Here is a 17,160-nt window from a genome sequence, read left to right on the forward strand (position 1 = left end):
TTAATTATTCAAACATAAAATACCGTTTCCCAATACTTACTACATATAGCTGTTCGTTATGTGTTTCAATTAAGCTTCTGATTCGTCTAGTATTACGGAGTTTTCTGTCTGAAACCTAACTTATATTACCCCCTAGAATTATCAGAAAACAAAATAGAAACCTTTTTCATCTCTTGCATCTTCTTTAAACTGAAAAATAAGATGCAAATTACGGTTAGTAATAATAATTATAATGCGTAGTAATAGCCCTAAGGAATCAGCGACATGTACGAAAAAGTCATCATTACTAGCAGTAGCTATTCGACCAGTTAATCTTATGGCGAATTACGTAATGTTACACATAATTTCTATCATTTTGAAAAATTGTGCTCATAAATCCAGATAATGGGAATGTATAATTGTACCTTGACTGAAAAGTTCCTACCACATTTTCCTATGTTGACTCTAAGAAAAAGAATCTTTTGACTTAGAAAAAGGATACCTACAAATCTGCAGCTATTTCCCTTAAGTATCTGAAGACAAAGTGTTCATTTGTACTATGTATGAGCCGATATTAACGAGATATTGAATGAAAGCTCATGATGTGGAAGCAAATAAATTTAAGAAAATAATATCATCTTTATCTAAATACTCTGTTTCAACACCAACTTTCACTTTCACGATCGCAGACACCCTCGCTTTCATCATCGCTGGGTTCTTCTCCGTACATATCAGCTAATTTTCTAAACCTTGGACCAAAGTTTGAAAGATAATTAAATTTCAAATCCCCATCGTCAGTACCTGGAAAGCATTTGATAAACGTTATTTGCATTTCAAAAAATATAAAAATTATTACAGGGATCACAGTGTCCATTTTGCGTAAAGAAATAGATGACTCATTTTTCACACAAAATGATAACGCCTTTTGTAAAAATAGAGAACTTTTAGATAATTAATTTTTTTATAATAGGATAAGTAAGGCAAAAAACGAGCATGCAAAAAACAGTGATTTTTCGAATGCAGTACTTTATAGTCAACAAATAATTGTTCTTGAGGGTAATGAAACCCTATTCGTAAAAAAAAATAATTATAACAAAACTTCGGGCTTGTTGTTAGAAATTGAGAATCCGAACCCATTGTATCGTTTTACATATTAACTTTATTGTTTCGAATCGAAGGTAATAACAAAGCTTCAATCGTAATATATTTATTGTAAATTTATCATTTTTAAAGTCTATTTCAACTGTTTCATTTATTATTAAAATAATTCATTACTTTTTTTATTCTTCTTTTAAAAATAGACGATTCATGAAACAATTTTTCATTTAGATTAAATCGTCCACCTAGAACCGACATCTTCATTCGTTACTTAAAAAATTGTAATGAGCTAAAACTTTAAGTTTTGAAACATTACGAAATTCCAGCAGAAAAATAATATTCCCTAATGTTGTTAAAATTTCCTTTCTTTCAAATTTCAAGTTTGGACTATTTATATACTACAACAGGGCTCAGCACTTTTGGCAGATGTGTACTAACACAAAAAATGCCGTATAAACGTATAGGAGAGGTTGTTTTCGCAATGTATTCGAAACTTTTAGGTGTATTTGAAGTAAACAATTTGTATTGTCTGTAGTTGTTTGTCTGTCTGACTATGTGTCATAATTTCTCACTTTTTGACGCCTATTTTAGTGAAAAAATTAAGGTTTTGTAATTTTGTACCCTAAAATGTATAATAGTACTTAAAAGTATTTAAAGATTTTAATATTTCAAAGAATTTCAAGTAAATGAATTAATGATGTAGAAAAATATTTAATTTTTTCAATTCGACGGTTATTATAGGATTTTGAAAACTATTGAACAATTGTAGATATTATTATAAAAATTAGGAAATGTAGTGCTAATACTACAAATGTTCCTTTTTTTCTGTTAAAAAGGGGAAATAGTGTAAATAGTGTATATAATAGTGGTTTTCTTCTGCAATAAATATCATCAATTGGACTTCGTACCGTTTAGCTTACTTTACTTCAATTAATTAGATTATATTCACACGCATACAACTTTTTTTGTGCATTTTTGCATGTGACTCATGGTTTATGTCAAAATGACAAAGAAGTTATGACAAAATGACGGCTGCGCAGCATTTCTCCTTCGGTGCTTTTTTTTTAAAGTGTCCGCAGCCGGAAACTTAACTTTCGCAATTTTTGACCTGGATCAAAAAACCAACTTTTTTTTCTTCTATAAAACAACAGCAATATACGTAGGTAGGATTTTTTTTGATATGTGACGTGCGCCGAAGAAAGGAGGCTTACTATGAAAAGTGAGATTTTGCAAGACGAGCGATTGAAGTCGAATCGATAGACCGGACTTTTAGGAGAAAGGGAAGACTCACGAAATCTTCCCTCTCCACTTACCACTGCATTCCCACGGAAGGAGATAGGTCGTAGGAGCGGCTCACGGACGGGTTATAGATGAGACGCGTAAATGGTATGGTGAGTGGTGGGAAATGTTTCACGGAATCTCGAGCTAAAAAAAACTATCGAAATGTGTAAAAACCTTGACTTCGATTTTTATAGAGAAAGTCCCCTTTCTTGGCCCCTTAAGAATTATGAAGGTGTTGCATCGAATCTACTGCCGCTCGGTAGACCGGGTACCATAAAATTTATTTATTTTAAATTGAAAATTACAAATTCAGAATGACGGACCAAAGATGGCAAACGTCAAAAAATACAAATTCAAAGTAGCAGATCCCATATGGCGGATCTTATATTGCAGCCAAAATTGGCCAAATGTTTCTACATTCGCGTGAAACTTGTTATAAAGAAGTTATTGAGTTCGTTGATTTCAAATTCAACATCTACACGGAGAAAAATGGAAAAATAATTGTTATGAAAAGTGCTGTACAGATTATTATGGCACTAGTGACTATTGCTCGACTACAGGTACCCTTTTTAAATTGTTAAGTTGTGATTACTAGATTACATCATCATTATATCTATGAATAACTATTTAATAGATTAATAAAATTAAATCTGATATAGACCTTACTTTTATTCATTTCAATGAAGTACCTTATGTAGAAGGTACCTTATTTATTAAATCCTCGTTAAAATATATTAATACGTATAGTTAAGATTAGAGTCGAAATAAGATGCGCTGTGCAATGTCAAATATTGAAGCACTTAGAGACGCTTGTATTAGCAAAAAGCGTTGAATCCGCAAGCGTTCTCGGACTCTGTACCAGAAAGCTACCAGCAATATCATGCCAGCGCAATAGCGCTACATTACCGCCGACAGTTCGCGAGTTCACCCCATTCGCGATAGCATCTGTAAGCATCGTATTTTTTCCATTCGTGTGATTTATATTTTATATCATAATCAAATTCCAATCTAAAATCTTTATTCTTACATTTAAACTAAAAGCCAATTTTATAACTTTTATAACTGTTGCAGTCTGATACCTCCACATTAAATCTTTCTCGCAAATCTTTCTCGAAACAGAATAAGTTTTTTCTATAAACTCTTTTTTTATTCTTATTCAGCCTCCTCATATTTGGAGATCAAGTTTCCATTATGTTTTGAAATTAAAAAATAAATTTTCAGTCGTTGTTTAAAAATGATTTTCAAAGCCCCTGAAATTTGAAACAGCAAATTCTTGAATGATACATCACTTACCTATGTTTTCAATTTATTATACTATTCCACTATTTATTGTATCACATAGTGTGCATTATTTCACTTTTTAAAACTATATAAATAAATACTAGCTGTTAGCAATATTTTATAAAATTCTTATCATTTAAATATTTCCATTTTTTATACTTTTTTCTTTTAATTTCAGCTAGCCTTCGATTCAATGTTCGAATTCAAATTTAAATTTAGGATATTAATTTCAGGTTTAAGTATTTTGTATCTCAAATAATTCTTTTAACTTTAATGTTCCAATAATTTATTTTTATTGGCTGCTTTTGTTTTTACTGTCAGATTTTCAATAAATGAGATTAGTAGAACTATAATCATACCATTCTTGTAAGCTATATTAGCTATTCCTCTGTTATCCCAGGCTTATCTGCAAAAATCTTGGCTGAGATTTTGTCAACAGAATTTAAGCGATACATTAGCGTAATTAGCTAGAGCGTCCGGTATAACGCATGCCTTAGATTTTTAAACGGGTATCATAATCGCTGTTTATTTTTCTTACTTTCCTTATAACTCGATGTTCCTTTCGTTCCTCTAATCTACCTCCGACTCTACACGCGTTCTTACATTCAATCCCCTATGGTCAAACCTTTCGTTACTCTAGCGACAAGTGTTCAGTCTGAACCGTTTATTTTCTATTCTTAATATTTGTATATTAACCTTTCTGAGATGGCCCAACGTGAAAATGAATTCCTTTACTTTTCTTAGACTAAGTCATCTATTTCTATCAATGATCCCCAGGTTTTCAAATTAGACTTCTCTCGGTGTAAAATTATAAATTTTAAGTATCAGATTCAATGTGGCACTCATATTATCAAAAACTTTGTTCTCATTTGTATAATACTTGGTAGAAGGGTGTTTCTGGAGTAGGTGATTTTGAGTATAATATCAAAATAGCAAACCTGGCAATGGACAATCAAATATTTTGGCGGTACAAAAGAAACTTTTCGCAACATTATCATGAACACGGCGTTCTTCGTTCTGTGGAGTGAATGTAAAAATGGGGTGTTTCGAACGATTTAAATGGATACAAGCGAAAGACTTTTTTAGAGTGCCGTGTCATCACAAAACACGAAAATCATTCTTTTCATGAATATGCTTACATTTTACAACAGTAGAGTAGGACTTCTATGCGAAATTTGGAGTCAGGAAAAATCAGCCATGACAGATACTTTGGGAAATTTGGAGTGAGGAGAATCCGCCATGACATGTACTGTGGAAAATTTGGAGTCGGGATAGTCTGCAACTATGGGAAATTTGGAGTGGGGTTGGTCTGTACTATGGGAATTTGAAGTAGGGGTGGTCTATACTATGGGGAATTTGGAGTGGGGATTTGATCTGTACCCTAGGAAAGTAGCAACATTTTCAAATTACTCATTTTTTTTAATTTAAAAATTTTACTAATTTTCAAAAACTTTATCAACTTTACTCATTTTTAAAATTTTACCATTTTTCAATTTTTGTTGAATTTCAAAATGTTACTAATTTCCAAAAACTTTATCAACTTTACTAATTTTGAAAATTTTTACCATTTTTCACTTTTGTTTATTTCAAAATTATACTCATTTTCAAAAACTGTATCAAATTTACTAATTTAAAAAAATTTTCCAATCGCATTGATTTTTAAAATTTTACTAATTTTTAAAATTAAATTAGTTTTCAAAATTTTATTCATTTGAAAAGTTTTCTAATTGAACTTTTAAAAAAAATTGTAATAAACAGTTGAAGTTAAAGGGACATGTAAATGAATTAATGCGTTTTTTTACGGAATTACTGAATTCCGATTGACGCCACTCTAGGGAATAGGTCAGAGAGTTCAAAATGACAGTTTTTATTTCCAGTAACATTGTTCTTTATAAATGCTTCTTTACCCACGCATATTTTACAATACCAAGTGGTGTGATTTAAATAATTATTATTTTTAAAAAAATGTTATTATTTTGGTAACAATTATTTTTTCTTCTGCTGCAACATAAGAGATAATATTCGAAAAATTTACAAAAATTTGAGTAGTATTAAACATAATTGTGAACGCTTAAACGAGTGCTTTACTATATAATTGCGATGAAACACTTTGTGAAAGGAAAACTCTTAACACTTGATAACACACAATCTCACAAAATTGAATAATTTCTATCAATAATAAGTCCTCATCAATCCTGAAGTTGAATCTTGTTTCTATAGCATTAATTAGTGACTGGAGTGACAACATTTTCAAACAAAAAAATTATTTTCAAACATATTTTTGATTTCAATAAAGCACAAACTTACAGAGAAAATTGTTATTTAAACAATATTTTAAGAAACCTTTGGGTTCAAACTTTTTGAAAACATTATTTTTACTCATGGGTCGTCCAAACTGACCGATTTTTGATAGCATTACTTTTCTACGCAAAAAAATGTTCGAACGAAAATTACTTTCGTAGATTTCAGCTCAAATAAAAAGGGAAACTGTCAGCCCGAATACAACTCAGAAGAAATGTTCAATACAAAACTAAACATAATATTTCCAACAAATTTTTGGAACTTAGATTATTATTTATAGTAGAATTATATTACTACACAAATGAAATTTCGTTTCATTGGTAATAATATATCATATAAATTTTTGATAATTTTACAGAATGTTTCAGAATAGAGAATTAGATGGAAATTACTCTTTAAAATCGTACACTATTGTTGTCTTCATTACATTTTTTTTTGCTTTTAATAAAAAAAGTACAGCTTGAATAGCTGAATATCAAGTGAATATCGTATCTAGTCGTCTAAGCTTTTTGTATGAAAACGTAAAGCGTGGTGAAAATTGCCCAAAATCCCCTGGAAGACCGAAGGTACCGAATGGAGCCTCTACAAAGTACCCGAAAAGATCCCATTAGGTTTCTTTTTTAAAAACTCCAACAAAAAACAGCAAGATCAACTTTTAAACTATTAAAGTTCGGATTCTACGTTAAATTTTCAATTGGAAACTAATGGAGTAATCGCAATACTTTTTTTTGCAGCGGTAAAAAGTTAAAAAAATATATAAGATCTATAAAGCTTGTTGACTGCTACTTTCGGATGATGCGTTTGAAGTGTAGCAGTCAACAGGCGTTATACGTCTTATATTCGTTTTAAACCTTTCAACGTTTCAAAAAAACTATTTGCGATTATTCCGTGACCTTCTATAAGGAATTTTAACGTCGAATCCGAATTTCAACACTTTAAAAGTGGATTTTTCTGTTTTTTTTTCGTTTTTTAAAAGGGGACCCAATGGGGTCTTCACGGATACTTTGTAGAGGCTCTATTCGGTTCCTTCGGTCCGCCAGGGTTAAAACTATTCTAAAAATTGTACATTACTGTTGTCATTATTAAAAATTATTTTGCCTTGAATAACAAATGTACAACTTAAAAAAAATCAGATATATTAGGAATATCCTATCTAGTCGTGTAGGTTTTCTTGATGAAAAAGTGAAACGTGAAGAAAATTTACATAAATGAAAATGATTCTTGAAATTTTTCATTACTTTTTACGTTATTAAATATTATTTTTACTTTTTCTAAGAAATGTACAACTTTAAAAAGTAGGAATAAAAGATATCAGGAATGTCGTATCTAGTCGAGTACGCTTTCTGGATGAAAACGTGAAACGTGGAAAAAATATCCATAAATTAAAATTATTCTTAGAAACTTTACCTTTCATTTACCGTTAATAAAAATTGTTTTTTCTTTCAATGAAAATCGACAACTTTCCAAAGTATAAATAAAAAATATTAGGAATATCATATCTAGTCGCCTAGTTTTTTTGGATGAATGTCGAGTATCTCATGTACCTGTTTAATGGGGAGAAAGCAGGGGAGGAAGTGTCTAACCTGCGAAGGATATTTATCTGTATTTATTTATGTACGTGTGAAGGATATAAAGATAAATACGAAAAGCGTTAAAAAGAGAATTTTTTATTTAATTTGTAAAAATTTTCAAAGACTATAAATATTGTTGCATATATTTACTATGGCGACATAATGCATTGTATGCATGTACCAAAAACTTGTATCTTAAAGGGTTAAACGAAATATGTAATTACTTCCTCCAAATACTAGATTAGTAACATTTTATATTTATCAAAAGACGCATTTAAATCATTTGGTTTATCTATCTTTTTGAAGTTAAAAAAATATATTTTATGCTAATCTGTGAATAAAGTCTTTAGAATAACTATAGAAAGTATTTCAAAAATACAACAAATTTATATCACAAAGAATTCTATACAATAAGAATTCTATTCAATGTTCGAAATACACCCTCTTAAAATTAAGTAGTATCATTTCAATTGTTCATTCAGCTGGAAGTCTTTCAGGACCAATAAGTGATATTTCACTGGTTCACTTAGCGTGATTCCGCCACTGGTTTAATCAGCGCGTTTCATTGATTACTAAGTGCCAGTGGTTATGTGGTCGTAAATCTAGTCGTTCGTGCGCTGGTCAGGTATGAAACTTATCATTCAACACTTTCGTGCTAATCTTAATAAAATTATTTTTTTAAACCCACACTTTACTCTCATAACAATAAATGAAAGTCAGGCTGCAATATAATAGGATATAATACAACGCGTCTATACGTGTGGAGACTCGTAATTCATTACGTCAATGTATAGTGTCGCTTTAAGAAAAATCCAAATGGCCAAAGGCCAGCCCCGCTTTCAAGCGAAAGATATCGACAGCTTATTTCAGTCTTGGCCGCATGATTGGATGAAACTATCATTTGGCATAACCGTTATATTCAGTAACGCTTTTTTAGTTGAGTCACTTACTACTTAACCAAGTAAGTGAACCCATTTCCATCTTTTATGAAATATAAAATGGCCCTATCTTCTTGAGTCCCAGTATTTTAATCTAAATTAATCCTCCACTTATCCACCTCTATCCTTTTTTATATATCGGGCAAACCAAAATTTCGTCTCTCTTTGAATACCCATTTTTGTATCCAAGTGAATCCATTTATATCTTTTTTTAAATATGAAATAGCCCTATCTTCTTGAATCCCAGTCGGCCTATCCAAACAAATTCTCCGCTTATCCACATCTATCCTTAGCGAGGCGCGCGCTAGCTGACGTACATCCCTGGCTAGTACCGGCAGGTTCCCAGTAGATGAATGACTCTAAAAGTCAAACACAAGTAAAACCATTTGCACATTCTATAACTGGAGGGTCAGCAGAAGTCTTTGCAGAGTTAAAACTTCGACTAGTAAGTCATCAAATTAGGGAATTTTGTTTTTAGGTAAATAAATCCTTGCTGGTTTATTACTATTTTGGGGAGTTTGTAATTCAAAATATATTATTATTCTCGAAACGGATAAGAATACTACATTTTTGAGTGGATTCAAATGGATAGCAATTAAAACGATATATCGTTGATAGTGAGTAGTATGGAACAGACAAAGATAGGTATTTGTGAACAACAAAAATAGATAAAAGGTAGGCCTATGGGACCACAAGGGATACTCAGTGATAGAGTAAAGGATAGAGTCTGGGATATAAAGAGATAGTCCTGAGTACACGTGACGGATAAAACGTAGAAAGAAAAAAATAGAGTTTGTGGGATTCAAAGTGTGTATTTGGGAAGGATTAAATATCTTTTTCTATCCATACGTTTTTATCTTTTTGACTCTTTTTTCTTCCAGCAGGGTGCAGAGTCTTTAGGTTTTTATTTGATACTTTTGCATATGTGTTCAATATTGATCATTTTCTACTAAATTCTAACATTATATCATGTAATTTTAGTTTTTTTCTGAAAAACACTGTGGCAATTTCATTTTGAATGGTATCAAATAGTCTTTTTTATTGATACTCAGAAAATGGCTTAACTACGATGAAAATATGTACAATCTCCAACATAATATCAACTTACAATGCTCTCTAAATCACTAAATCAGTGAAACCGAAATTGTTTGAAACAGTATCCTGTTTTGTTACTGGGGAACCAGTGAGATTCCAGAGTTTCACTGGTGAAAAAATCGCAGACATCCAGAAAATCAGAGACTATTGTCACTGCAGTAAGGTATATATGTCGAATACACCATTGTAACATCTAGCAGACCCTCCCACCATCCCTGTTGGGATCTAGGTTAATTTCCTTAAGTTACTTAACCTAGAAATAAAAATAAAATCGGGCATTTTATAAAGTTATCAGTTCGCTGAACCATGAGACATATAATTACGAACTTTCATTCCGTGAATATAATTAATACGGAGTGAAATTCGTGATCACTCAATGCTTAATTCACTTACATCATTGGCTTAAATTTATCAAATAAAATGTCACTAGAAAGGATCCAGAAACTCCCTTAGGCCATGTGATACTTAGAAAATGATCGATTTTACCAGTTTTAGGTTCCCCGGCTTTTTTTCTATAATAATAAATATTTTGTCTAAAAATTTGGGAAATTATATCGAACATGCTAACGGACGTCCTTGCACACTTTTTTTGTGGGTTAAATAAAAGAAAATTATATGCTAAATTTTATTAATTTGCATGGCGCTTATGAATTAGTATCGATTTTATTGATGTTAGATTTCCCCGGCTTTTTATCTAGATTAATAAATATTTTGTCTTCAAAATCTGAGAAATGATAGCGATTATGATAACGGACGTCCCTGTGCAATTTTTTGTGGGTTAATTCCAAAAAATTTTAATTGTGCCAAAAACGTGTGTGTATATTTCGAGGTTATGTGTGTTACAATTCTCCCGAGCGCTACTTCTAAACTACACAATATTTTTGGCCAAAAACTTTGTATTTACAAATAAACATAGTAACTAATACCCCGGAACTGAGCTTGTTTGTAGGCAAATAAAAAAGTTTATTTCCTGAATAATTTCCAAAGTATCGGAATGACTGAGCTGAAAAACGACCCAACCTCAAAATAATGCACATGGATACAATTTTTATTTAGCACAATAATTTTTTTTTGTTATTAACCCTAAAAAAAAGTCCAGAGACGTTCATTATAATATTTTATAGCATTTCCGAATTTAGTTTTAAAATATTTTCATTTTGGAGGGAAAAAAACCGGTGGAGCTGTACCCGATTGACCACACGACGAAATATCACATGTCCTTAAACCGAAATCAAGGTTTGGTTACCTGAAATTCCTATGAGAGTTCCACTCCACGTGACTACAATCGCATACTGTCACTTGGGCATGTTGATCATTTTATATTTATGGCAATACTTATTTCACTCATTTGAATCATTCAACTTACCCATTTTTTCATGTCCAAGAAGAATTATTTGAAAATAAATAGTATTTTGATTTATCGCTTAGATACCAGCATGAGATTCGAGAGATTCACAGGTGAACAAGTAGTCGACACAGAGAAAGTCATAAAATATTTCCACTGAAGTGAACTCGTGATATACTAATAAAAATGTTTCTGCTTAATCCCGACCGCGGGGCAACATTCATCGCAACAAAGCCAAAAATCTTGCACAATAGTTTACTTTCACAAGTTTCACGTTACGTATTATTTGAATTATTAATTTCACGTACACGTTTTTAAGGACATGTTTGAACTTTTCCTTAAACCTACATCGAAAAGTCGTTTTTGCCGTGATATTCTCTTAGATAAAGTTTGGACAGCATTTTACAAGTATTTTATCGGTAATAATCAAATGATATACAATAAGTGATTTTGTGATAAGCTTTCAGCTTCTTTAAGGAGCTGACTCAATTGACACTACAAAAAAAGAAAAATGTGTCAGAGAAACTGGGTAATTTTTTATGGTGAAAAAAAGCCTTTTCGCTATAATATTCATGTAGAATTATTTTTTTCTCAATGGAATAAACTTACAGTTTGTTTCATTTTTTAGAAAGTATGGAAATATTGACTTTACTGTTTTTATTCTATTTTTTACAAATAATATACGCACAAATGTTTTTATAAGATTTAAATATTATAAACCCATTTCTATTATAAATTTTTCTGTAAAATGTTAGAAACTGTGTATGAAATATTATGATCAATAGAAAAAGTGTCATCCTTTGGTAAATCGTCACCCTTAAAAATAAATTTTGCTCCAGACATTTTATTGAAACATTATGCTTAGGTTTTTATGTATCATTCTCCTTATTTGTATTCATAGAACCAGTTCTGTTTCTCACTTTAGGGGAAATGCAATGAACTAATTTCCGTTTAAAACTGTTTTCTAAATAGAAAAATGATGCTACAAACCCTCTGTAAACTTTTGACTGATAATGAGAAGATATTTTTTCTTTATACCTTGGACGAACGTACATGCCTCCCGCATCGTTTCGGTGCAGGAAGCCTAAGATTTACGCATCGGTAAAGATTTACGCGCGCCCTCTATAATAGCTTTGCTGCTAGCAGTAGCAACTCTTACTTGTAACAACTCGTTCTTGTGTCACATCCATTTTTATAATATCACTCTTTGCTTTAATTGAGTTTTCTTGTGTTTACTTTTCTCTTCCGATTCATTTTTCTGTTATTTAACGCCTGTCCCCGACCAGCAGCACTCGTACCGCTCGTGCTGCAAAAGTTGGGCAGGCCTCAAAAGCGAGAGGGAGAGAAATAGAAAAAAGAGAGAGACATAACAAAAGTAACAACTTCACAACTCTCCGCGTAGATGCTGGAGCTAGGAAGAAAGTAAAAACATGACTGCGCTACGATGTGTCTGCTACAAAACCTGGTTGATCAGTTTTTAATAATTATCAAATGTACTTTCAACCAGATACAGTACAAATCCGATAACTTTCTAACTTCGGGGCTGTAGGCGCGGAAAATTCCAGGAATTGCGGACTTATCGGATACCGCCTTTAGTAGCACGATATTAGGTGCGAGCATGCGTAAATCATGAGAAAAATAGCACACGTAGTGGGAGAACCACAATTAGTGTGCACGAGAGCAAAATATGTTGTTTTTTAAAGGAAATTATTTTTTTTTTCATGTTTTCAACATTTAAAGAAAATTGATTGAATTTGGGAAAGTTTAATTAGCAATTTAAAAATAATTAGTTTTTATTTGATTGTAATTTAACACAAATAATTGAAATTTTAAAGGTTTTGATTATAAAAAACTTTAAATGTCACAAGTTTTGGTAAATATAAATTTTTTCAGTTTAAAATGAAGTTCGAATTCTTTAAGTTTTAAGGTTCCGAAGTAGGTTTTTTTTATGTTTAATGTTTCTCATTTAAAATTAGTACTTAGTTTGAAAGTTTGTTTAGTATAATTCAATTCATTCATTGATTTAATAACAACTCACCTGATTAGCTTGAAGTTAAAATTATAATTTCGTTCTGTAATAACAATGTTAAATTCTAGAATTTCAGAAGCTTCAACTTTGAAAGATTCGATTTAGTTTTCAATATTCAATTGTCAAATCTTGATCTCTCTCAATTTATAATTGTTCAAATTCAAAAGTTTGCAATTCTTAATTATTTAATTTTGAACACTTTTAAGTATAAATCGTTTTTAATGGTCTAATCTTAAGCTATCAATTTTTAAGGTTTTGACAGTGCCCTATTTTCTAATTGTTTAATCTGAAATCATTGAAATCCGCGATTCTTAAATTCTAAGGAAAATTTTGTGAAAAGAAAATGTATTTCCTCAGAATCTGTGGTAAATAATTTGAAATTATTTTTTGTGGCGCAGAAAAAACTCAATACAAAGGATTTTTTGTACCTATCTTACCTTTTTCTTTTAACGTTTCTTCTCATGTGTTTGATACATTTTTGGAGTTTTTGGATTTGGGTTCTTTATAACTATCTTTAAAATCTTAGCGCTGATTTGAATTTTTCCTTTTGCTTGCAGACACCAGATTAGGGCAAACTTCTTTCCTCTTGAAGTCATTTCAATGTTATCACTTTAATATTTATTATTTAAAACCAATTAAACTGTTGCTTTAAAAAACGGTGGTGATGGAATTTTAGAGAAAAGAACAAAGTATCTGTCACAAGGGCGCAGGCTTCGAGGTAACAACGCCACATATTATGTGCGTTAAAATTTAAGAAAAATAGAATGAAAATATCTTTAGGAGCCGCTACGTAAAAGCTGGTATAGATAAACAGCCGCAAAGTAGGGACAATACTTCCACTTAGAGCGTCAAAGTAGGGCCTATATTTCGACTCGGTTATTTATACCTTCATTGAATACCCGAGTCGAAATATAGGCACTACTTTGACGCTCCAAGTTGAAGTATAGTCCCTACTATGCGGCTGTTCATTCTACTAGCTCCTGCGTAGCCACTCCTAAACATATTTTCATTCTATTTTGCTTCTGTGTAAGCTTCAGCTCATACATTAAAGTTCTTACCTCTATATTCTGATGTTTCACTTATGTCTCCTTTAAAGCTCCATATTCTCCGTAGAATTTTTTAATTTTCTATTAACAATCTTAAATTTCAACGCAAAAAATATGTGGCGTCGTTGTGTCGACGCCTGTGCCCTCGTGACAGATACTTTGTTACTTTCTCTAAAATTCCATCACCACAGTCTGTGAAAGCAACAGTTTACTTGGTTTTAAATAATAAATATTAAAGTGATAAAATCGAAATGGCTACAAGAGGAAAGAAGTTTGCCCTAATCGGGTGGTTGCAAGCAAAAGGAAAAATGCAAAGCAGCGCTAAGATTTTAAAGATAGTTATGAAGAACCCAGATCAACCCCCCCCCCCCCCCCCCCCCCCCCCCCCCAGAAAGTATCAGACACACGAGAAGAAACGTCAAAAGAAAAAGGTGAGAAAGATACAACAGATTCTGAAGAAATAGATTTTCCTTTCACACAACTTTCTTCTCAATTGAAGAATCACGAAACTGAATGAATTCAGATTAAAAATTTAGAAAATAGGGCAATGTCAAAACCTTAAAAATTGCATATTTTAAGATCAGATAATTGAAAATTATTTATGTTTAAAAGCGTTCAAAATTAAACAATTAAAAATTACAAAGTTTTGAATTTGAACTTTGAATCATAAATTCAAAACGATCAAGATTTGACAATTTAATAATCAAAACTAATTGAATCTTTCAAAGTTGAAGCTTCCGATAGTTATAAAATAAATGAATAAATTGAATTATACTAAACAAACCCATTTATTTCTATATGTCGAGGGCCCGATCACTCAAATATTCCTAAAACATTCACTGAATATTCCCACATACGAATTCTTTCAATATTCTTGGTATTCTTGATATTCTTTATAATCTAAAATATTTTTGATATTTCAAAATATTCCAAAATATCCCAAAATATTCACAAATATTCCGACATAATACGCAATTTTGCTTTTCGCTCTACAAGTTTTTAAAGATTCCAAATTATTAAAAATAATTTTTAAAAATGTCAAGAAATTTCAAAGGAGTTTATGTATTATTGCGTAATTACAAAATATGTTCAAGTGTTTGAAAGGATTTTAATTAATTTCAAAATAGTTTAAGGGGATTTAAAATTTCTTTTAAATTCAAAAATATTAAAGTTTATAAATGAATTTTAAAAGATTTCAAGTAATCATAAAGAATTTCAAAAGATTTTAAAAGAATTCCAAAAATTAAAAGAACTTTCAAAGATTTTAAACACTTTAAAATACTTTTTGTGAGTTTAAGAGATTTTCAGTGATTTTAAGAGATTTTGTGGCATTTGAATCGATTTAATATACTTTAAAAAGTTGGTAAAGGAATTAAAAATATTACAAAGCATTTTCAATAATTTTTAAAGAATTCAAAAGATCTATAATCGAATTTCAAAACAGTTCGAATTATTTAATAGAGTTCAAGATATTTTTAATGAATTTAAGAGATTTTAAGTAATTTTGAAGAATTTTTAAGGAATATCGGTAGAATTTGAATGAGTTTTAAGATTTCGAAATATAAATAATGTTCTTGAATACTTTAAAGTCTGTTAAATCTCTTGAAGTCTTCAGACGTTTGTGGAAATCCTTAAAAATCTATTAAATTTATGAAAATATATATTGAATTATTTTAAATCTTTTAAAATATCTTGAAATATTTTTGGATACAGTTTACATCTTGTTTAAGCTTATAAAATATATAAAAATAATTTGTCATGTTTCTAAAATCTAAAATCTTAGCACTTATATTATTATAAGCGTAGCAATACTTTTTACAGAATGGGTCACAAAAATTGGCAGATGGCCTTGCATAGCTGTAGGTTATATTTCATATTATTTTCGTCATGCTTCAAGCTAGGCTAGCTGAGAGGCTTTAGGCGTTAGGAATGCGAAACTTATAGGGTTCGAACCCGCGGCGAATAAAAATTTGCATAGCGTGCGATTATAAATAGCGTCGTGATTATGCAATAGTTTTGTGGCGAAAAGCGGTTATAATTTAATAGAACTGTTCTCTTTTGTTTCGGAACTAGTTCAACGCAATGTAAAACAACCCGTGCAGAACTCGCCCGATTTCATACTTAATACCAATCTGGCCCCGACCGGGATTCCCGATCTGGCCCTGATCTGTAGAATTCTGTGGCCCAGATTTGGGCCAGACCAGGCCAGACCGATTTTCTACCGTAACGCCATCCCTATGCGCTCACAGAATTACTGCTGATTATTGTTTTTTGATAGTGCAGTGAAATTGAAATATTATTCGTTTATAATATTTTCTAAATGATTGAAAATGCCTAAGGCAAGTACGCCACATGTTCGGAGGCATAGAGCACTAACCAGTATACCTCGAAACCTGCGTGAGGAAAATGAAAGTAAGTAATTAAGCTCTAGGGCTAATTGAAACCTAACCTCAAATAAAGTGATCATCAATTAAATTATATTTTTTTAATCAATACGAATGAAATTATTATATATGGAAATTTAAGTGATCCGGAAGTTAATACTATCCAACCCGTTCAATTGATGAATTTGGACGAAGCAGAAAATTTGGATCCACTTGAAAATGAATTTACGGCTGATATCAACACAGTTTTAGGTAAAATCATATTATCAGTGAAAAGTCAATCATTTTATCAATGTATTTATCATATTTTTTATATTGTTTTATACTATTTTATCCATTTATATTAATTTTTTATTAATTTAATGTAGAGTTAAAATGATAAAATCTGTTATAAAATATGTTAACTAATAATAGTCAAAATAGGTAATCTCCAAAAATACTGATCTTGTCATAATAGAATATGTGATAAAATCAAAAGTGCATTTCAAATTTTTTTAAATAGTAAATTCATTATCAAAATACATGAAGGACACATTTTCATAACATGAATTTCAGAATCAAGTAGTAGAATCAAAATACCAATCGATCAAGTGCTCCCAACAATAGATCCTTACTCAACTGCGCATGCGTTACACTCGACGTCTAATTGGTTGCTATTTGCGCGCAGTTTAAAATGCTAAAATACATTATTTCTATTCTTTATCATTAATAATGTGATGTATGTCAGAACGACAAAAATGAGAACCTCAAGAGTCCAGCAATTTGTTCACACGCCTCCACTTGAAATTTTCCGAGAGGCAATTCCAAGTGAA

General features: G+C 31.0%; 1 protein-coding gene across 4 annotated transcripts in view; it reads right to left on the minus strand.

Moving 5' to 3' along the window:
• The window catches only part of LOC117172093 (DE-cadherin-like), a 470,947-nt gene that overhangs the window by 194,179 nt on the left and 259,608 nt on the right, over positions 1–17,160 (minus strand). The window contains exon 15 of one of the 4 annotated variants that reach the window (XR_004466959.1): positions 482–780. The exons of 1 other annotated variant lie outside the window; for it this stretch is intronic. Coding sequence is in view for 2 of the 3 variants with exons in the window: in XM_033359864.1 (XP_033215755.1) it covers positions 638–780 (143 nt within the window). In the remaining variant the exon portion in view is untranslated. Of the gene's footprint in view, positions 1–378; positions 781–9,714; positions 9,798–17,160 lie in introns of those variants that run through there. 2 more of the 4 variants (XM_033359864.1, XM_033359868.1) reach the window with 2 other exon arrangements.

This window comes from Belonocnema kinseyi, chromosome 4 (genome assembly GCF_010883055.1).
Source record: "Belonocnema kinseyi isolate 2016_QV_RU_SX_M_011 chromosome 4, B_treatae_v1, whole genome shotgun sequence".
Classification (NCBI taxonomy): domain Eukaryota; kingdom Metazoa; phylum Arthropoda; class Insecta; order Hymenoptera; family Cynipidae; genus Belonocnema; species Belonocnema kinseyi.